The sequence below is a fragment of the Cervus elaphus genome, chromosome 28 (genome assembly GCF_910594005.1).
Source record: "Cervus elaphus chromosome 28, mCerEla1.1, whole genome shotgun sequence".
Taxonomy (NCBI): domain Eukaryota; kingdom Metazoa; phylum Chordata; class Mammalia; order Artiodactyla; family Cervidae; genus Cervus; species Cervus elaphus.
The window spans coordinates 10,675,175-10,698,510 of NC_057842.1; the positions used below are offsets into that span (position 1 = coordinate 10,675,175).

Consider the following 23,336-nt stretch of genomic DNA (forward strand, 5'->3'; position numbering starts at 1 on the left):
GTCGTCAGTTACAAGTTAAGGAGCCAAATTATAGTAGTTTGTGCTGTCTCCAAAGACACATATATTAAAAAGAGTATACATTGTGTTACACTTTACTATTTTAATATCAGTGAATGTTTCACAAAATAATTTTGCTGGAAAGTATTTCTCACAAAGCCCTAAAGTTGTAGCTGCAAAGACTACAACAGCATTCATGCCTTTCTGGGATGAGGCCATGGCAGATGGAAAATACAGCTACTGCATGGAAGTATCACTTAAAATTATAGATGGAGATATAACAAAGTCATTTTCATAGGTTGACCAACATTTTAATGGCAAAATTTGATTAGTAATGTGAAAGCCCATATATATGTTATTCATGTATTTATTTTGGTTTCGATTCATCAAAGGAACCGTCAGTTGGAGAGAGAGTGAATTAGCCAATTCTGAAGAGTAATTCTCAGTCCCTCCACCCAGGCCCCACTGTCTAGCCTGCTCAGCAACGTGGTAGCTTCATACATACAGAAGCTTCATACATACAGAAGCAACCTGGATTTTAAAATATTTGTATAAAAATGCACTTAAAAGTAGTTTGTGAACCTGATTCATTGCGCAGTTTAATTAAAACTTTTTCCCTGCCATCATAACAATGCGATGCTTTTGTGGAAAAATAGAACTAATTGTATTCATAACTTTTATCATTGACTTATAGAATTCACAATGTTCAAAGTTTTCTGGCTTTTAATTAATAATATTCAACCGTGATATTTCTGCTTCACTTAGCCTTATCATAAACACAGGTTCAACTATCACAAGAAAAAAATTGCATTATATTTTCCCCAAATTTAAGTTTAAATTTTCATTACTAAATACATATATATGCATGTATATATACATGTGTAGATATTTTTAACCATTGTTATATTATTTGGTTTCTAAAATAATGATTTTCAACCTTGATAGAGTATTCTTTAATGTAAATGCATAAACTATTAGTCATAGCTTGAAATATTCAAATGTCATTCAATAACATTTTATGGACTATATTATATAAATTGGTAGAGGCAAAAAATACTGGAATAATCAAGGGTGATGATTGGAGTATGACCAAGACAAACATTAATCACAACACTGAAAAGATGTCCTACTTAACATAAAATGTCATCCCAATTACCACTGTACCCTTATGATATAATCTATCTATAAACCCATTCTATTATTTATATCTCTGGGCGCATAAGGCAGACCAATATAAGAGCAAATGTTTCTGAACAGTTCTTCTCAAAGTGTGTTTGGTAGACCCCTGCTTGTCTGTGACCTAATTGTCCTGGGCCTTGAGATAAGAAGCTTACAACAGAATGTAACTTGAACTACTTTATCAAACGCGTGTTTTATTTCAGCTGATTCTCTTTTTCTTGGAAAAGATAACTTCTCAGTGAAGAAATCGGAACATTGAGTTACATTCTGATCCAATCTCCTTCTGTCCTAGAGTCCCAGCCTGTGAATCAGCTGCCTTGAGTCACTCTGCAAGTCATTTCTAAGTTATTTACTAACCTTTCCACAGAAGGTGGACAAATGGATTATCATATTCTATCCTTTGAATTCTATTCCCAAGACAAATTTTAAACAAAACCTATAAAATATAAATTGCTCCTTGGTTTATATAATCAGTGATAGAAAGCTTTCAGAAACATTTTGCCAAATGATGGAAGAGTACTTTTCAACAAAGTCTAAATTTAACTACTATCTTCCAGTAGGTAGGCCTGACTTTGTGTTTGGAAAATAGCAACTACAACTTTTCCAATCAGTTTTCAAAAATCTGTCCTGAACACCATGACCAGAAGATAATTATCAATAGGAACTCATTGAGATTGTCTTAGAAATTCTTGATTTTATGTCTCCTTGGGACGTGACTTTGGATAACAATAGAAGGGAGACATAGTTTCAGAGTGATGCCTACTCCAAGGAAATTAATGAATTCAGACATTCAATGACTTTTTAAAACCCTAGGTTTTAGTAAAAATTAGTTCCAGGCTAAATTAATAGAAATCATAGAGGAATTTTCCTTTATTTCAATTAAAATTCATTTTTCTACTATAGATCATTATGAGGAAAATTGTGAGCAGAATGTTTTAAAACAAATAATCACAAATGAATAGCTGTTATAGGATGAAAAACTAGGAATTGAACTAGGAATAAATTATAAATGTCAGTGTTCAACACAATAAAAACTAGATATGCCCAAACTCCCAGGGCTCTACCTAATTCAACATTAGAAAGGAGATTATGCAACAAAGAATTGGGGAAGGATGCATCAATATATTCCTGCTCACCAAAGCCAGAGTAAGTTTAGCCATGCATTTTGCTTTCTCTTCCAAGCAAGTGCAGAGCCTTAGACTAATTTGAAAAGAACACTCCAACAATCATTCCTTCCTTGTTGAAAAACACTGACTGATCCGTTCATAGCATCCATGGCCCAGTGGGTTTGCGAAGCAGAGCTTTGCTAACAAGGTTATAGCTAACGTGAACCTTGCATCAGTGTAATAGTATCTCTATTTACATTTCTTTTTCTCTGAAATGTTTTTGTATGGCTTTGATGTACTCTCATGTTTTTACATTGAAATTATTCTTGCATGTCATAATGTCACTTTGGTATGATGCTTACTAGATGAATATTCAAGGCAGTATTTCATGTTTATCTGTTGTCTTGCTCACAGGTGAATCTGGCGTGGAAGAGTGGTCCCAGTGGAGCACATGCTCAGTTACTTGTGGTCAGGGGTCGCAGGTGCGAACCAGAACTTGTGTATCACCTTACGGGACACACTGCAGCGGCCCATTAAGAGAATCAAGGGTTTGCAATAACACTGCCCTCTGTCCAGGTAGTGTTAGCAGCAACTACAACTGTGGATGTTATTGAATTGTGTCATGCTACGCATTTGGAACAATGTGTTATTTTCATATGAACTGGGTGTAGACATTTTAATGAGTGAATAAGTGTAATTTGTTTTCAGCTGTGAAATTTTATTATGTATGTGCTTCTTTCTGCTTTCAGAGCAGTCAAGCAATTACATAAGTGACTACCTACCCACTTGAAACTATAAGCTTGATATTTCTGTTTCTCATGGTATTTAAGGTTCAAAGTCTTATTTTAAAAAGGTGAAAAAGTCCAAATGAATGTTGGATAAACAGTGAAATTTTGCCAGCATCCTGGAATGTGATCAATAGTCACTGTTTAGGCAGTGGTTGATACAACCTTTAAGGCAGTCAGCTGTTTTCCTACCACTTATTTAATCCCATCAGGAAAAAAGGTGCCCCTGACCAAAGGACTTTCTCTCAGTTTATTTCATTTAAGTGACTGCCCTCATGAAAGCTATCCTCTGCTTTGTAAACTTAAAGTCACTAATGGAAAAAATGGTCTTCTTTGTTAAATAGAGCATAGCATAATAACTTAGCCACTTAGGATCTGATTTTTCCATGTTGCTTCATTTTTTGTCAGGCAGTGCATATATGCATATTATAAGCATTTCTTTTTCTCAGACCTCTGACTTTCATGTAAAATGAGTACCAGCAAGATTCTCTGAAAGTCCAAAGCACATAATCCTGTGAATCTCCAGGTTTATATTTATGCTCAGCCATCTGACGGTTGGGTGGTGCAAACTCATTGTCCCCTGCAGTTGACGATGGACTTGCATTCACAGCCCTTCTAGACCCTCTGGAGTGAGACAGGCTCAAGGAAAGGGCCTGGCACTGTGCTACCTTTCATCTAGTGAAGTGTGCTTAAGCCTTCTGGCGAGTTCCACTTCCAGAGAAGCCTGATTCTGCAGTTGCTAAAAGCAAAAGTACAGAGTGGATGGCCTGGGGCAGGGATAGTCCCAATTTCCCAGGAGGGGCAAGGGCAACCCATTCAAAAACAAATTGGAGGAGGAGTTTTTTAATGGGGACAGAGTTTTGATTTGCAGAATGAAAATTTTCTGGAAACTTGTTTCCCAACAATATGAATATACTTAATACTGCTGAATTGTATACTTAGAGAGGATCTGAAGATAAATTTTCCATTTGGTATAAATTTATCACAATAAAAGGAAAGACACACTGGTAAAAATAAAAAGGGAAGAAAGTGGTGAGCAGTCCTGGAGAAGGAAGGCTTCAGTGAGCTGGGAGATCCCTTTGTCAGGGGCTTGGGAGGCATATAGCAGTAGAATTAAAAGGTAAACAGTGGAACTTCCCTGGCGATCCAGTGGTTAAGACTCGGTACTTCCACTGTAGGGGGCAGTGGATTTGATCCCTGGTCACTGAACTAAAATCCCACATGCCCCATGATGCAGCCAAAAACAAAAAGTAAAAAATAAACAAACAGAGCAGAATAACAGGACAAGGAATAGATATATACATACACATATTTGAATCACTTTGCTGCACACCTAAAACGCTGTAAATCAACTCTACTTCAATTAAAAAAAAAAATAAACAGGGCAGAAATCCATGAGGAATGGAAGGTAGAATTAGCAGGAAAAGAGCAATAATTCCACTAAAAACAAGAAAAGTCAATGAGCGTCAGAGAGAATCAGACTAGATGAGAAGGAACATCAAATGAAAAATAAAAAGAAAGGAAAAAATGCTTAAGGAAGTTGTGGATGGGGAAGACCAAAAAAAGACAAAAACAGGGGTCACAGAGCAAAGTGGACTCTAACACATTAGACAAGAGGAGGAAAGCAAATAGTAAGGAGATGGGCATTTTAGGAATTATAACATTTATAAATTTTGTAGGTGAAAGGACCTCATGAGGAAATGCTAGGGGATTTTCTGTTGAGTGTGGGTTAAGTGCACAGTGCACTGTCTGGCCTAGTACTTAAATCTGGCCCCTACTTAGCAGTGCTTACGTTAAGGGCCTCTGAGCAGGACCTCTGTACTGGACAAGGAGAGAGCTGTCAACAGAGAATTAGGTTGTACTTGACATATACACTTACCTTGTCAGCATCCTTTTGAAAAGTCAAGATCCTTTCAATGCACAGGAATAAAATCTAATGGCAAACAGATCCCTAAATGCAAGTGTGAGTGGCGCTAAGGAGTTCCCCATAGTTCTCCGTTCAGAGCTTACTTTCCAGACACTAGCTGCAAACACTCAGCTTGTTGGCAAATGAAAACCTCCATCTTCCTGCCAGAAGATGCTGACTCACCCCTCCCTGGGCACGGAGACCATCTGTCGTGGGACCAGCATGCGTCTCGGGTCCAGAAAGCAATAATATTCTATGATGGTCAAGTTTTTCCTCATTTTCTTAAACCTCCTACCATGATGCCTACTGAGGAAGTACATACTAATTATTGGTTCCTCTTCACCTCCACATACATAGAGGTTTGTCTTTCTAAAGAGTAAGGAGGATAAGAAATCTGTATCTTTTAATCATCTAACCACTGTTACAGTTCTGATATTGAATCAAAGATCTTGAGAAGAGTTTTGTTGATTTCTTTTTAATTTTCCAAACATGAAGAATAATTTAGCAGCTTTATTATTTTTTAAATGTGGAATAGTTATCCCACTACAGGAATTGTGATACGTTTCAGATGGTGATTGTGCTTGTTATAAAATATTTTGTGTTCAACATTTTGTTCACTTATTTGCCATGCTGGTAAATATGTATGTTTTTATACAGCATACAATGAAAACAGTAAAAAAAAAAAGATGAATTTAAAATCTGAGATAGTACTTTGAAATATTTTACTGAAATAATAGCTTATTCCCAAGAAGAAAGTTATCTCAGAAATAAATAACCTACTTGTCACACTGTGTATAAAGAAGTGTATTTGCCATTTAGTTAATGAAAATGACACAAGGAAAAATTGAATGTTAAATGTCATTTTTCACAAAATGTATGCAATGATAGAACTAGAGCTTATATTTATTTGTGCTATTAAAGGTTAATCAATAGTGTTATACGTTAGTTACCATTCACCCATATTATTCACATTTAAAGAGTTTTTTTAAATTAAATGGCATAATAATGTGTTATTTCTAACATGAATCCTAAAATATCCAGCCTTTTACAAAATTTTTGCCTTGACATCATAGTTTCTTAGAAACTTTTATTGCTCAGAGAAGAAAATGCTAGAGATAAACAGAAAGTAAATTGAGAAAAGTAGAGAGCTACATGAGATTGTGTATTTACCGACCTGGTTTTGGCAACCCACTTCAGTTTCTTGCCTGGAAAATCCCATGGATGGAGGAGCCTGATAGGCTATAGTCCATGAGGTAGCAAAGAGTCAAACATGACCGACCAACTTTCTTTCCTTTTTTCTTTTTTCTGACTTACAGTTTTATTATCTCTTCCAGGGTTTCTGAAACCTTGGTACTATCAACATTTTGATGTGGATAAATCTTTATTGTGGGGAGCTGGCCTGAAGGTGTGGGGATGTCTGTCAGCATCCCCGACCTCTACCCTTCAGACACCAGGAGACTTCCTTCTTCCCCTGAGGCTGTGAGAGCCAGATATGTCTCTGATGTTCCCAGATGTTCCCTGGGGAGGCAATGTTGCCCCTGCTTGAGAACTACTAATCTACTCTATATGTACTCCAGTATTTTAGAATAAATGTTTATTTAGGCTAAGGAATGGTTCTGAATTATTTTTTTAAGTCATAGTTTTCATATCCATTTATTTTCTTAAGAAAAAAAAAACTTTCACTTAGCAGAATTATCCTATACATCCCAATCTAAATTACAACATAATTTGTATACTTATTTCAAAATCTGATAGTAATATAATTTCCATATAGTATAGTCTTCATTTCATCTCGAGATAGAATAGAGATGAAATAGAAATATTACAGCTGGTGTCTAAAGAAGAAACTATAAAAACAGATTAATTTGATTTGTATATAGGTGTATTTTTCAAATGAACTAGATCGTTTTCAAATGAACTAGATCACTTTTCATACTTTACTGAAAATAAAAGTTTATATAATGAATTCCCATTAAAATGAAAATATTTAACCTTTATCCTAAATATTATGAAGAGGATTTATAAAATTTACAAAAAAATTGTGCCCTAATTTCCTACTAACTCAGTAGTATCATAAATAAAAATTATTGATAATTTTATGTTCTTTTCAAGTAAAAAACAAGTATTTTTGCTTTTTAAAAATGATGTGGAGGAGTCATGAAATTTTACCATGAAACAACAAAGACTTAAAAAGTAGGAAGTATGATTACTTTTCAGAGGATTCTAGCTTCATAATTTAACTAAGTCATCAAGATTAATTAACATTTCTATAAGATTTTAGAGAAAAACCTGCCAGTTTAGCACCTTTTTCTTCTGAAATTGTTCACTGCTTTTGGAACAATGTGATTTGATAGAAGGGAAAATGAACAGAACCAAAAATAAAAATACTATATAGCCTATTAACATCTTACACAGAAAATAAGGGAGAAATGCTGTTTTTTAAATGGAGATGCTTGGTAACTAAACATAAATGCAAAAATTGCATAAGGTATACATTTTAGATAACAAAATGTTTGTATATGTTACTTTAAAATATTTTTCTATAATCATATATTCCTATATGTAAATATAGGTATTTATATATTTTCCCTTAAACTTTAAATATAGACTTACTATTTATTCTTATACCAATGGATACAAATTATTTTAGGTGTTCCTCAACTTAAATGGGAAAAATGCAAGCATCTTAATTTCTCTGACTCTTTCTTTTTCTATACAGTACTTTTGAAATATATTTGCCAGCTTGTTTCACAGTATCTTAAAGAATATTTCATTGAATATTACCTAAATTTGGCTATTTTTTCCAATATTTGAACACATTTTCACAAGTTGGGGCAAATAAATAGTATAAATAGAACAGACTGCCTCATAATTAAGGGTATTGTATCTGTGTTTTTAAAATAACAACTTGGTCAGCATATACATGCAGAAGATTCTAGACGTACTATATTTACTTTAACTCTTCTGTCACTTCTACTTGCCCTGACCAATGTTGAGGAGAAAATGAGCATCTTTATTTTTTTGGTCATATCTAATTACAGATTTCTACCCCCCCCCCTCATGTCTATAGGTGTTATATCACGCATTTGCTCATGGACTTTCAAGAGTAAAATAGAGTTTCAACATCAAGACAGGAACTTTTGACCTGAAGCACACATTTTGCCTGGTTTGTTTTGATTTGTGTTATCCATGGAGTGGATATAATACATGTATTACCCATGGAGTGCTACTGCGTACTGCCCCAAATGTTAAAAACTCAGATGGAATCGGTGATTTGACAGTTCAAGGAAGGGACCTACACTTTGAACCCTAATGGACTTTTGGCAAAAGATATCAATATATATGTGAAGAGGTTATTATGGAGGAACACAAATTATGTTAGTATTTCCAATCAAGTTTGAATTCATCATAATGGCATATTTGAAGTACTGATGTATTGATAGTTATATGAAGCATATCTTAATTAAATCATTTGTTTTTTCAAGAAGTTTTACTTAGTATGATAATTACCACTGTCATTTAGTTATTGGAGGAGGAAAGGTATCTTCTGGTTTCCTGGCTATTAGAAATAGCTCTTCATATTTGCCCGTCATTTTAAACCTAGGGAAAGAGGGGACTCTTAGGCAAATATAGTTTTTGAAATTTACCTCTTATTCAAAAAACAGTGACTTTAAACACCCACAGATTTTAAATGGCAAAAATACATTTTCTAAAATGTGAGATTAAAAATCTGTTTAAAATATGTACCTTCAATTCTCTGACACCATAAAATTTATTAATCAAAGTTATTAATCCTGAAACTTTCTAAATGTTGAAAAAATTAAGCTCACCCTCTCCATTTAAATTCAGCTTTAACTCCAAAAGGTTACTCTAAGCGATTTAGTTAATTTTACACAGATGTGAAGTAACTCATGACTGATTTACCATGAGGGAGAGGGGTACATTTCCATTTAAAAAAATAAATAAATAAACTTTATGGCATAAGTAATTGTTCAAATACAAAGGTACATGCAAGTTTATATTATTTTAATGACTTTTGAGATAACTTACATTTTGTAGCAAATAAGAGTAATTCAATTGAGTTTTTAAAATACCTTCATACTTGTCTATTTGATGAGTTTTTTTTTCTTCTTCTTAATTATGTATAAAAAAAGTAATCTTTGACTTCGCGTCTCGGTTCCTGTTGTTGAAGCTTCTTTGCTTTATTGCAGTTCATGGAGTCTGGGAGGAGTGGTCTCCGTGGAGTCTGTGCTCATTCACCTGTGGTCGAGGCCAGAGAACCAGAACGCGCTCCTGCACCCCGCCCCAGTATGGGGGGAGGCCGTGCGAAGGGCCGGAGACGCATCATAAGCCTTGCAATATCGCCCTCTGCCCAGGTGAGCCTATCCTGCATTTGGTGAACTTTGTGTTTCGGATCTTTGTCTATGGTCCCCAGTATACCTAAGAGGTTTTTAAGAGTACAACCTTCATTTAGCCACATTGGAAAATGAGCCTTTTCCTTATTGATTCTTGCTTCAATAAAATCAGCTACCTTCCTTGAGTCTATTGTATGCAGTTGTGTATATTAATATCTCATTAACTATGAAGTATTAATACTGTGTACCAGGGGATACTCACCTTTATTGGATTTCTATAAATATGTGTACTAATGATTCCCACTAAGACTTTTACCCTATACATGGATTTCTCTCCTGGAAAAATTGTAAGACATCCCAAAGACTTGAATGGACTATTACTTCCATACTGTAACTAGAGAGTCTGGTGTAGAGATGGTCCTTCCATATGAGGATGATAGACATTTGCTAGAAAATCAGACTTTCTGCATTCACTGCTAGATATGCAAAATGGTTAGATCATAAGTGATGTATAATCTTGATGTGATTATGAGGACTATAAAATCTGTTCTTCAAGTGTATTTAATTTTTTTTCCTTTCCTTTAAAATGTTTCAATTCTGTTTTACCTTTTGATAATTTCCCCCATTGCTCCAGAGGAAAGTCTTTCTAATGCTGTTATTTAGGATGCTGAAACATTCACACATAAAACAGATTACCTACAAAATGAAAAAGACTGATCTCTAGCTTGAAGGGGTTTGCAATTTATGGCAGAAAATGAACACAAACAATGATAGAATCTCCCAGGAAAGCAAAGACACTTCTTAGAGGAAGAGACAGATATGCATGGCAAATGGCAAAGTCTAACAAAAATGCGCAGACCAGCATTAGTAAGCAGCATCTTCTATCTGAGAGAGTGTCTCACTGGCCCATGCAGTCACATATTCTCCATGCAATCAACAGCTGGGATCCCAGTAGTGAACTTCAAACATACTACTTAACTCACATTGAGTCCCATTTGCCCTCTAAATTCCCCAAGTTAATATCTTATCTTATAATTCAATGTTTTAAAGTTCTTCTGGAAATTTTAAGAATCTAAAACATCTGAAGACTATGAAAAACACTCAAAATGCAGAGAAGAAACAGTCATCTAACAAGCTTAATTGTTCCCTTTTAATTCAGACAAAGATTAAGGTTCCTACACTTGGGAGTATACATGTAAATATGTAGCAGTTATATTGAGTAATATACTTTTTTACTTTTAGAATTTTATGAATTCTATGAATTGCGAATATAACTATACAATTCAGTGTTCCGGTATTATGAATACTAAGGTGTCAAAAATCATGATTCCTTATTTTCAAAGCATTCCCAGAAAATCTATTAAGTTATTATTTCTATCTCTATGTAAACATACAGATAAGCACACCAGACATATGCATGTATATTTATGCTCTGCCTTTTTCTCAAAGATTTAATTTATGCAAATTTTAGAACAATTTTTTAACAACTGAGCTGTAATATTTATAGGTAGTCAGAGTTCACTCATTTTTCTATGGAATGTGAAAAAATAGACAACACTGGGAAGTAAAGAATAATAGCTAACTATGGAATCTCTTTTGATATATTGGTTTTTAATTAATTCTTTACCTCAGTTGATCCCCATAAGTACAAAGATAAAATGGCACTGATCAATAAAATGTTGTCAGCCAGGTTTTTCACAGTCCATTTTCCATAAATTCATCTAGACGTAAAAAGCTTAGATATGAGTACATAGAGATGCTAAGTTGTTAGAATTCAGATAAGAAAATTCATTTTTCTAAGCTGATACAGTTATGACTTAGAAGTGTTCAGTCATAATTCCACAGATGGTAGTTTTGCCCCACTGGCTCCTCCGCAAGCATATACACTAAATATCACTCACGTAGTAACCATGTGTGTTTTCAAGCTAGTAGTGTTTTACCTATATTATACTATCACTGAAATCACTCTAACACCATTAGTTGGATATCTTAGATATAAGAAGAATTAGAACTAATTATCTTAAGGCTAATTTCAGGGAGCTTTACTGAATATAAAGCATTAATAACTATCAGTTAGATGTAAGACACTACTGAGAATAATGTAGAATCCCTGATCTCTAGAAATTTGCAATGTCTTCTGAGGATTTAGAAACATGCATGTGAAAAATGAAACTGAAAGTCGCTCAGTCGTATCTCACTCTTTGCCCACCCCATGGACTATACAGTCCAGGGGATTCTCCAGGCCAGAATACTGGAGTGGTAGCCTTTCCCTTCTCCAGGGGATCTTCCCAACCCAGGGACTGAACCGAGGTCTCCTGAATTACAGGCGGATTCTTTGCCAGCTGAGCCACAGGGAAAGCCTATGCATCTGAAAAATAGAATGCAATTCTGAAAAACACAAATAAATGCTCTAGTCTCAATAAAAGGTAGTAATTTGAATATTAAGTGATTTCAACCTACAATTTTTATAGCCATCCTATCTTAGATTCCTAACATATCCTCTTAAAGAAAAAAACTATGAAAGGAAATGTGTCAGTGATGAAGAAAATGAACCAAACCTCATTTGGTTCTCCTTGGTTAGGCTGACATGGACTGTGGGGCAGAAGAAAGCAGGGGAAACATTCAAAACAAAAAATTGGGTCTCTGCTCACCACTTCTACAAGATTTGATCATGCAAGTTCTGATCATGGGCAGTGATGTTTTAGTGTAGGGTCATATGAGAACAGCCTCCCAGCTTTTAAGAAGCACATATTGCTCTGTATATTTCTGGCCCACCGCCCCCAACCAACACCAGTCACTGTTCAGACTTAGTATACACAAATCAGTGACCAATGGCTCAAACTAGGAAATACCAGACCTAACTTTTCCTTCCTTCCTTCTCTCCTTGTATGGCAAGGATGTAAGTGATTTATTTACCTTTGCTCAAAAGGAATGGGAGAAAGTAGGACATTGACTAAGCAAAGTATAAGATAAGAATAGGATGTCATGTATTATCAGTAGGGAATCAAGATTGCTGAGAGAAATATCAATAACCTCAGATATGCAGATGACACCACTCTTATGACAGAAAGAGAAGAACTAACGAGCCTCTTGATGAAAGTGAAAGCGAGAGTGAAAAAGTTGGCTTAAAGCTCAACATTCAGAAAACTAAGATCATGGCATCTGGTCCCATCACTTCATGGCAAATAGATGGGGAAACAGTGGAAACAGTGGCTGACTTTATTTTTTGTGCTCCAAAATCACTGTAGATGGTGACTGCAGCCATGAAATTAAAAGATGCTTGATCCTTGGAAGAAAAGCTATGACCAACCTAGACAGCATATTAAAAAGCAGAGACATTACTTTGCCAACAAATGTCCATCTAGTCAAAGCTATGGTTTTTCCAGTAGTCATGTATGGATGTGAGAGGTGAAGTATAAAGAAAGCTGAGCGCTGAAGAATTGATGCTTTTGAACTATGGTGTTGGAGAAGACTCTTCAGAATCCATTGGACTACAAGGAGATTCAACCAGACCATCCTAAAGGAAATAAGTCTTGGATATTCATTGGAAGGACTGATGCTAAAGCTGAAATTCCTATACTTTGGCCACCTGATGTGAAGAAGTGACTCATTGGAAAAGACCCTGATGCTGGGAAAGATTGAAAGTCGGAGGAGAAGGGGACGACAGAGGATGATGTGGTTGGATGGCATCACCGACCCTAGGGACATGAGTTTGAGTAAGCTCCGAGAGTTGGTGATGGAGAAGGAAGCCTGGCGTACTGCAGTCCATGGGGTCACAAAGAGTCAGACACAACTGAGTGACTGAACTGAGTTGATCAGAATTTGCATATTAAAACACATTTCATTATTTAGTGTGAACAACACTCATCTTTCCTACATAACATCCACTTCATTATGGGGATGATATGTGTTTCTTCCTGGTGGAGGACACAGTAACCCACTCCAGTATTCTTGCCTGAAGAAGATGGATAGAGGAACCTGGTGGGCTACAGTCCATAGAGTTGCAGAGTCAGACACAACTGACATGTGTTTCTTAGGGGCTTCCCAGGTGGTGCTAGTGGTAAAGAACCCACCTGCCAATGCAGGAGAGGTAAGAAACATAGGTTCGATCCCAGGGATAGGAAGATCTCCTGGATGAGGGCATGGCAACCCACTCCAGTATTATTGCCTGGATAATCCCCATAGACTGGGGAGCCTCTTTTCTCATCTTTGGTTCCAATCAAGTGTGATACTGTGGAAGGATGTATGTATGTATTTGTGTGTTCAGTGGTCTTTGTGATTTGTTTCTCTTACCTCACCATACCCAGAAAAAACCTGTGTTTTCTGTTTTCTCTGAATTTTCATTGCAGTCACTAATTGAGCATCAAGTTCCTAATGATTTTAATTGATATATTTGACAACGAAGACATGCTCTTGTATTTCCACTTTAACTTTGTATCTGGTGGTATCCAATGAATGACTATTAAATGGATTCTTTCCACCTATACATATCCAAATTTCTAATGCTCATCCAGATGTTTTGTAGGACATTTCTGTTCTTATTTAATAATACATTAATGTGTTGTAGTGGAAAGATCTTTGGCTTTTGCAAATGAAAACATATTTGAATTTAGATACCACATTTTCACATCTGTGTTGCTCCTCTGGTATTAGTTTCTTCAGCAGCACATTGAGGACAGAATAGTAACACCATCTTCATGAGAAGGCCATATGAGATGCTCTAAGGGAGAGAACTTGGTAGTTAGCCAGCTAGCAAGTGCTATTAATAAATATTAGTATTATTACCACATCAGTGCGCTCCAGTGAGAGTCCATCAGGATGACACTTGTGGTTGAACAAGTTGGGTTTGTCACTCTCCATAGTGAGGGGAAATTAACATACGGAACTGCAAGGCATCTTAGTAAAAGGGTGGTATTGTTGTTTAGTCACTAAGTCGTGTCCAACTCTTTTGTGATCCCATAGACTGTAGACCACCAGGCTCCTCTGTCCATGGGATTTCCCAGGCAAGAGTACTGGAGTGGGTTACCATTTCATTCTCCAGGAGATCTTCCTGACCCAGGGATCAAACCCGAGTCTCCTGCATTGTCAGAGAGATTCTTTACTACTGAGCTACCAGGGAAGCCCAAGAGGGTGTTCAGCTCAGTTCAGTCGCTCAGTCGTGTCTGACTCTTTGCAACCCCATGAATCGCAGCATGCCAGGCCTCCCTGTCTATCACCAACTCCCGGAGTTTACTCAAACTCATGCCCATCGAGTCGGTGATGCCATCTAGCCATCTCATCCTCTGTCGTCCCCTTCTCCTCCTGCCCCCAATCCCTCCCAGAATCATGGTCTTTTCCAATGAGTCAACTCTTCACATGAGGTGGCCAAAGGATTGGAGTTTCAGCTTCAGCATCAGTCCTTCCAATGAACACCCAGGACTGATCTCCTTTAGGATGTACTGGTTGGATCTCCTTGCAGTCCAAGGGACTCTCAAGTCTTCTCCCACACCACAGTTCAAAAGCATCAATTCTTTGGCACTCAACTTTCTTCACAGTCCAACTCTCACGTCCATACATGACCAGTGGAAAAACCATAGCCTTGACCAGACGGACCTTTGTTGGCAAAGTAATGTCTCTGCTTTTTAATATGCTATCTAGTTTGTGAAATCACCCAGCACAAGCCCAAACCATTGATAAGTCTTTCCTAATACCCTGGTTCGAAATAGGAGGAGTATGTCAAGGCTGTATGTTGTCACCCTGCTTCCTTCCAAGGAGTAAACGTCTTTTAATTTCATGGCTGCAATCACCATCTGCAGTGATTTTGGAGCCCCCCAAAATAAAGTCTGACACTGTTTCCACTGTTTCCCCATCTATTACCCATGAAGTGATGGGACCAGATGCCATGATCTCAGTTTTCTGAATGTTGAGCTTTAAGCCAACTTTTTCACTCTCCTCTTTCACTTTCATCAAGAGGCTCTTTAGTTCCTCTTCACTTTCAGCCGTAAGGGTGGTGTCATCTGCATATCTGAGGTTATTGATATTTCTCCCGGCAATCTTGATTCCAGCTTGTGCTTCTTCCAGCCCAGCGTTTCTCATGATGTACTCTGCATATAAGTTAAATAAGCAGGGTGACGATATACAGCCTTGACATACTCCTTTTCCTATTTGGAACCAGGGTATTAGGAAAGACTTTTCAATGATTTGGGCTTGTGCTGGGTGATTTCACAGAAAGTTTATTGAAGTAGGACTTTGCTTCACATTTGATGGTGTCAGGGTGAGGTGGGCAACTCTAGGATTTAGTATCTTAGTAAATATCTAGGACAAGTGAAGATGGGCTGTTGTTGGTGTGTTACTCCTCTTAGCTGAGAGAGGAGAATGCAACATTGTGTGTTCCACTAGGACCTGTCTTTGTCCATGAAGTGGCTTTGATTTACCTCGTTTTGATCACGGTCTCAAAGTGATCTTGTCTGGTGTTCATGTGCTCTGTGATGGTTTTAAGTCCAACAAGAGATAATACAGCCTCACCATGACATCAAGGAGGCTGCCAATAGCACTGAAGTTTGGCTATGTTTGTCAGGCCCCTGCCTGGATGTCCCCTAGATGGTGACCCTTCCTCCATGGTGACTTGATCACTTTAGATGTTTCTGTTTTTAGTGACTTTGATTAATATTCAGCTGGAGAAGATTGACAGACATTATGAAATGTTTGCATTTCCTAGGTAGGCCCTCCCTTAACATTGCAGATAGATGTGTATCTGCAAAATAAAATCTACCTTATCTTTTCCAAAATTAAATTATTTGGGGAAAATAAATGTTTCAGTGTTTACTTCAAAGTCTCAAGTTTCATCATAATTTCCTTTGTAGTTTTTGGCTTTATATTAATGGTAATAAGTATTTCCCTTTGTCCAAAGTTGAAGACTGGAGGAACAAGTGATTCAAGTTTGGCCCTACTTGTTTCAGTTTTGACAATTCTCTTTCTGATATATATTTATGAAGTAAAGGACAAATAATATCAGAGATAGGCAGGGATAGATAATATGTGAATGACAGATGGGAGACTGAAATAAGGAATTATTTACAAGTTTTCATTTATATGTAAGAACTATGAATGAATGAATGTAATTATATGGTTCAGTGGTCTGGAATTCGCAAGACATGGATGAAGGTTTCATCCCAATCCTTAATTGTAAATATTTACTTAGGCAACTTCTTCCTCTTTTCTAATCCCCACTCTCATTTGTAAAATAGAGCCAGTATTCATTACCCTTCATATCTTAGGAATGTTCTATGATTAAAGTTAGGTTAAAGAATCTCAAAAAGTATAAAATAACATAAAGGTGAGGATATTTATCATGATTAAGATAAGAATGTTACTTGAAAAGCAAGGGATTTGGTGAAATAAACTCAGGATATTATGATAGTTTTTGAGCTTTGCTTCTTATGGACAGGCTTAACCAGATACTCAAAAGAGATTCTTTGGGCAGGATTTTTCTAAGGAGAAGTAGGTGTGTAAGTGTCAGTCTATGGGACTGAGCAGTCCTGCATTTGAGAAATCCATTCCTTAGGATCCAGGACCTTTCTAGAGAGATCTGATTTGGTTGTACTTTTCAGACACATTTGCAAACTCTTATAAACTCCAAGAAGAAGGAAAGACCCACCCGATGGTAGGTCCTGAGGAATAGAGCTGGACCCAAATGTCTGTTACCATGAGTACGAGGCTTCAGTCTCCTGTGGTGCTAGTATTTTGATTCTTCAGCATCTGTGAGAGGGTGACCTCCCACAGTCCCTCTGCAGGGAGCTTCTGGGGAGACAGTGAGTGGAAAGATTCTGAGACTTTGCCCTACCTGACTCAGAGGTCCCTGATCTCTCAGCGTGAGGATGTTATAATTTACAACACAAATGATACCTCATTAACCCAGTCTTTAATTAATTTTTATTTTATAATCTTAACCTTCTGGTCTATTATGTGGTGATTGTATTCATTTTGTGTCATTTCAGATTTTAAGCACTATTCTGGTGATCTTTTGGTGCTTAGCATATGAAATTTTTTAAAAAAATAATTGTGTCTGTCTTAATTCTGGATTGCTTTCTTTTACTATTTAATATTTTTCTCATTTAAACTTCATCTTAACTTACGTTTTTTTAGGCCGTAGTCTTACCATGATAACTTGCTTCTATCCTTAATTCTAAGTTTTTAAAAGGGTATTTCATTTTGATGTCTCCTCTCTTGTCATTTATATAATAATGGCAGATAGGAAACATAAGTTTAGGCTCTTCAGCATATGGTTCTTCCATATTTTGGTCTTGTATTCCAAAGGAGTCTTTCCCATTTCCTGGGTAACTCTCAATTCAATAAAAATCAAGGCTCTCCAACTTTGCCATTCCTAAGTCAGATAGCCTAAAAGCCAGTTTTTCTCCCCCAACTCTTCCCTTTTGGTAACTTAATCAGCTGGCAATAATCAACCCAGAACAGTTGTTGAAATGATGGTTTTAGTGTTCAAAATACTCATGACTTTAACTTGTATTTATTGTTATCCAGCCAATTCTAGAGTGTCACTAGTTATTCTCAAGATGAGAAAATAGATTGAAGCATAGTATTTTCATTAAAATGTATCATAGTCACTAGGAACTATAATCAATATCCTTGAATAAATAATAATGGAAAAGAATATAATAAAGGATGTTATTCTGTGTATAAGTGAATCACTTTGCTGTAAGAAGAAATTAACACAACATTTAAATCAATTATGCTTCAATAAAAATTTTAAAGTTATAAAGTAAAATAAAATATATCATAGGAACTAACTTGTCCCCTGCATATCAGAGACAGATTTTTCTTCCAAGTGAACACAACTGCAGAAAGAAGCTTATATAACAAAGTAAAACCCAGGAATCTAACCATTTAGACATGGTAATTTTAATTTTTCTGCATCCAGAAAATGTCATCATGTGTCACATTCCTGAAAAAAACTTTGTGTCTGCAGAGTGGAGCTGTTTTATAAGGAAGTACTTATGTGAAGGTAGGACTGGCTGATCTTAGCATCTTTCCAGCTTTAAAATATGGCCTCCCATTCTCTATTCTTAGACACCTTTGTGCGATGGTTCATAAGTAATAGGCATTTGAAATTTTTAAATTGAAAAATGACACTGGAAAAGTCCAACTGCAAATGCTGATGATAGAAATGAAGAGAAAGTGAAAAGCCCAAGAAAATGGTGATTCTTCACAGAAGAAATTATGCCTTGTAATGTGATGTCAAATGGTGTTCCATGAAAGAAAAAAATATGAAGAAAAGAGGGAGGAAATAAAAGACAACTTTAAACAAAGTCTACTCAATGCAGGATTCCCTGGGTTATGTCTATAATGGCACTACAGATTCAACATGTTTCAGATAGACATTTTTATTTCAGGGCTATATGCTGCTGACCTGTTGAAACCCCCTCTAGCCCAGTTCAGTAACAGGTCCTACCGTTTACCCCTGTGTGGGCTGCAGTCTGGTCCGCTGACATCTGCCACATCCAATCCTGCCCCTCTGCAGCCCAGCCTGCACAGAGCCACAAAACAGAAGGGCTCAGATGTGAATGATGCCACATCTCTTTGCAACTGTAACGTCCTCTCGTGGCCTCTCAGCTTTTGGTCCTATACCCGCTGGACCCCCCCGCCAAGAACTGGCTTCTGTTGCCCTCAGGACCCACCTCCTGCTGTGGCCCCCCTTCATGAGCCCCAGACATATCTCTTGCCTGAAATGCACAAAGCCTTCCTGCCCTCAAGCCTGCCCTTGGGTGGAGCCTTCTGCAGAGCTCAAGTCTCTGGCTCCTCGCGACTGGAACTCAGCTCTCCTGAGGTCGTTCTGCCTTCAGACCTCTTCCCACTGAGACTCTTGTTTCTCTTCTGTTTCCTTGTTTACCATCATCTGTCTGCACCACAGCCCCTCAGACTGTGGGTCCCAGGAGAGCAGAGCTTGGTGGGTCTTCATCAGCACAGTTGTCCATGAGTCTAGGAGAACCAGGCCAGTCACACTGTGGGTTCTCTGCATCAGGAGGGCATCTACAGCCTGCAAGACCAGTTTTGGAATGTTTGCATGCATGTGTGCGTGCTAAGTCACTTCGACCCCATGGACTCTAGCCTACCAGGCTCCTCTGTCCATGGGATTCTGCAGGCAAGAATACTGGAATAGGTTCCTATTTCCTTCTCCAGGGGGTCTTCCCCATCCAGGGATTGAACCCAGGCCTCTATGTCTCCTGCATTGGCAGGCGGATTTTGGACCACACGCACCACCTGGGAAGCCTGTTTTGGATTGTTTACATTTCCCCAAATCACCAGGAAGACTTTTCTGACAGAACGACAAGATGCTAATTAGCTTGCAATAGGCACAGATTTCGGAGAAGGAAATGGCAACCCACTCCAGTATTCGTGCCTGGAGAATCCTGTGGACAGGGGAGCCTGGTGGTCTGCTGTCCATGGGGTCACACAGGGTCGGACACAACTGAAGTGACTTAGCAGCAGCAGCAGCAGGCACAGATTTCTAGAAAGAAAGCTTTGAGGTTTTTTCACACTTGTGGGTGTGCAGAGTCTGGGGTTCTCCCTGTAAGTGTGTTAAGACAGTCCCATCTGAGTAAGTGAAGATGGGGTGGGGAGTGCTTTGATAGTCTCTTTGGTCTGAGCTCACCCGGGTGGAGAGCAAACCTAAATGCAGCTGGGAGAGGCAGCTTCAGCACTGCACTGGATTCTCCAGCAAGCATCGGATAAGAAGAAAAAAGTCTCTTCATGGCTTGTGGTTATGAAACAGAAACCTAAGGTGTATCATATGATAATTGGTTTTCATTTTAAGTATCTCAGCATTTATCCCTGAAGTGTAATGTACATGTCAGATTGGGAAATGCTTAAATGTCCAAAACAGAGCTCTTAATTTCCACCTCTCAAAAACCTCAACTTTTTTTTTAATTTAGTGAACTAACACGACCATTTCTGAAAGACATTTCTTCTTTTCTTCTTGGTTCAGATATTTTCATGATATTGTGATACTCTTTCCTTAAAAAAAAGTTTTGTTGGCGTATAGCTGATTTAGTTTATTTCAGGTGTACCACAAGTGATTCAGTTATATGTACGTACATACCAATATTTTTTCAGATTCTTCCCTCTTGTTGGTTATTACAGTTGTTGTTGTTTAGCCACTAAGTCATGCCCAACTCTTTAGTGACCCTGTGAACTGTAGCCTGCCAGGCTCCTCTGTCCATGGGATTTCCCAGGCAAGAATATTGAAGCAGGTTGCCATTTCCTACTCCAGGGCATCTTCCTGAGCCAGAGAACTAACCCACATTGTGTCTCGTGTCTCCTGTATTGGCAGACAGATTCTATACTCTGCGCCACCAGGGAAGTATAGTTCCTTTTGCTATACAGTAGGTCCTTCTTGCTTATCTGTCTTATATATAACAGTGTGTATATCTTAATCCCAAACTCCTAATTTATCCCCCCACCCTTGTTGTTCAGTCGCTCAGTCGTGTCCGACTCTTTGCGACCCCATGAATCCCAGCATGCCAGGCCTCCCTGTCCATCACCAACTCCTGGAGTTTACTCAAACTCACACCCATCAAGTTGGTGATGCCATCCAGCCATCTCATCCTCTGTTGTCCCCTTCTCCTCCTGCCCTCAATCTTTCCCAGCATCAGGGTCTTCTCCAATGAGTCAGTTCTTTGCATCAGGTGGCCAAAGTATTGGAGTTTCAACTTCAGCATCAGTCCTTCCAATGAACACCCAGGACTGATCTCCTCTAGGATGGACTGGTTGGGTCTCCTTGCAGTCCAAGGGACTCTCAAGAGTCTTCTCCAACACCACAGTTCAAAAGCATCAATTCTTCGGCGCTCAGCTTTCTTTATAGTCTAGTTCTCACATCCATACATGACTACTGGAAAACCACAGCTTTGACTATATGGACCTTTGTCGGCAAAGTCATGTCTCTGCTTTTTAACACACTGACTAGATTTGTCATTGCTTTTCTTCCAAGAAGTTCATGTCTTTAATGGCTGCAGTCACCATCTGCAGTGATTTTGGAGCCAAGAAAATAAATAAAGTCTGTCATTGTTTCCATTGTTTCCGCATCTATTTGCCATGAAGTGATGGGACTGAATTTCATATTCAATGATCTTCATTTTTTGAATGCTGAGTTTAAAGCTAGCTTTTTCACTCTCTTCTTTTACCTTCATCAAGGGGTTCTTTAGTTCCTCTTCACTTTCTGCCATAAGGGTGGTGTCATCTGCATATGTGAGGTTGCTGATATTTCTCCTGCCAGTCTTGATTCCAAATTGTGCTTCATCCATCCTGGCATTTTGCATGATGTACTTTTCCGAGAGTCCCTTGGACTGCAAGGAGATCCAACCAGTCCATCCTAAAGGAGATCAGTCCTGGGTGTTTATTGGAAGGACTGATGCTGAAGCTGAAACTACAATACTTTGGCAACCTGATGTGAAGAACTGACTCATTGGAAAAGACCCTGAGGCTAGGAGGGATTGGGGGCAGGAGGAGAAGGGGACGACAGAAGATGAGATGGCTGGATGGCATCACTGACTCGATGGGCATGAGTTTGAGTAAAATCCAGGAGTTCTTGATGGACAGGGAGGCCTGGCAAGCTGTGTTTCATGGGGTCACAAAGAGTCGGACATGACTGAGCGACTGAACTGACTGACTCTGCATATAAGTTAAATAAGCAGGATGACAATATAAGCCTTGACATACTTCTTTCCCAATTTTGAACCAGTCCATTGTTCCATGTACAGTTGTAACTGTTGCTTCTTGACCTGCACACAGGTTTCGCAGGAGACAAGTAAGTGGTCTGGTATTCCTATCTCTTTAAGAATTTTCCACAGTTTGTTGTGATCTACACAGTCAAAGACTTTAGCATTGTAAATGAAGCAGGTTTTTTTTTTCTTTAATTCTCTAGCTTTTTCGGTGATCCAATAGATGTTTGCAATTTGATCTCTGGTTTCTCTGCCTTTTCTAAATCCAGCTTGTACATCTAGAAGTTCTCAGTTCACACACAGTTTAAGCCTAACTTGAAGGATTTTGAGCATTACTTTGCTAGCCAGTGAAATGGGTGCAATTGTGCAGTAGTTTGAACATTCTTTGGCATTGCCGTTCTTTGGAATTGGAATGAAAACTGACCTTTTCCACCACCTTAGAACGTAATCAATGATTTGTTTCAATTCCAAGATGACAAAATAAATGTTCCCCATTTGACATTAAAAGAAATTATTCATATATATATTGGTCAATTATCTAATCCTTTAAACTAAATTCACATACCCCTCTCTTTCTAACTTCTCAGTTTTCCATTTTCCCACTGGAAATAGAAATTTGACTTATCACACTGTATAACACACTAAGGGAATACTGGTCTTTTCTTCTCTTTCAGAAAGTATATAATCAGTTACTTTGTCACAGCCATTCTTTGATAATGGGCAGGGTATATTCACAAAAAGAGACTTCTAGTTCCCAGTGTAAAATAACACATCAAAAACTTACACTTGATACATTTTCATTATTATTTATTTTCTGTAACTGATTTATAAACAAAACTTCCTATATAAAGTGTATGTTTTGCTGGTGTTTATAGTGGTGTCAAAGTTCAAAATTCCCTCAAATGTCTAATTTAACTCGTTCTTGAACTTTAGCCACAACATAAAATGTTTATGTTTAGCCACAACATAAAATGACAGAAAGACTGAACTAATATTACAAAAGTATAGATTGAAAATGTTTAAAAAAATGTTAACAATGATTATGCAAAGTCTTCTTGCAAAGAATTCTACTGAGCAAAACACTTCACAAATAATCTGTTTTTCTAATATGTCTAATATGTCTTCAGCAAGATATCTTCTCTCCTCACCCACACTACAGCCTCCTGCTGAATTATCTACTCTGAGCCCTTCTCTATCCCACTCATTCCTAAAGGTACATCTTCCTAGCTGTAGACACTCACCCTCTCTTCTTTGTAGTGAGTGTACAACTGTTACATTCCTAAAAACTACTAAATTTT

At 37.7% G+C, this 23,336-nt stretch overlaps 1 protein-coding gene across 2 annotated transcripts in view; it reads left to right on the top strand.

The window, feature by feature from the left end:
* The window catches only part of ADGRB3 (adhesion G protein-coupled receptor B3), an 850,102-nt gene that overhangs the window by 326,416 nt on the left and 500,350 nt on the right, over positions 1-23,336 (top strand). For both annotated transcript variants that reach the window (XM_043890330.1, XM_043890329.1), the window contains 2 exons: positions 2,697-2,858; positions 9,185-9,349. In XM_043890330.1, coding sequence (XP_043746265.1) covers positions 2,697-2,858; positions 9,185-9,349 — 327 coding nt within the window. The remainder of the gene's footprint in view (positions 1-2,696; positions 2,859-9,184; positions 9,350-23,336) is intronic.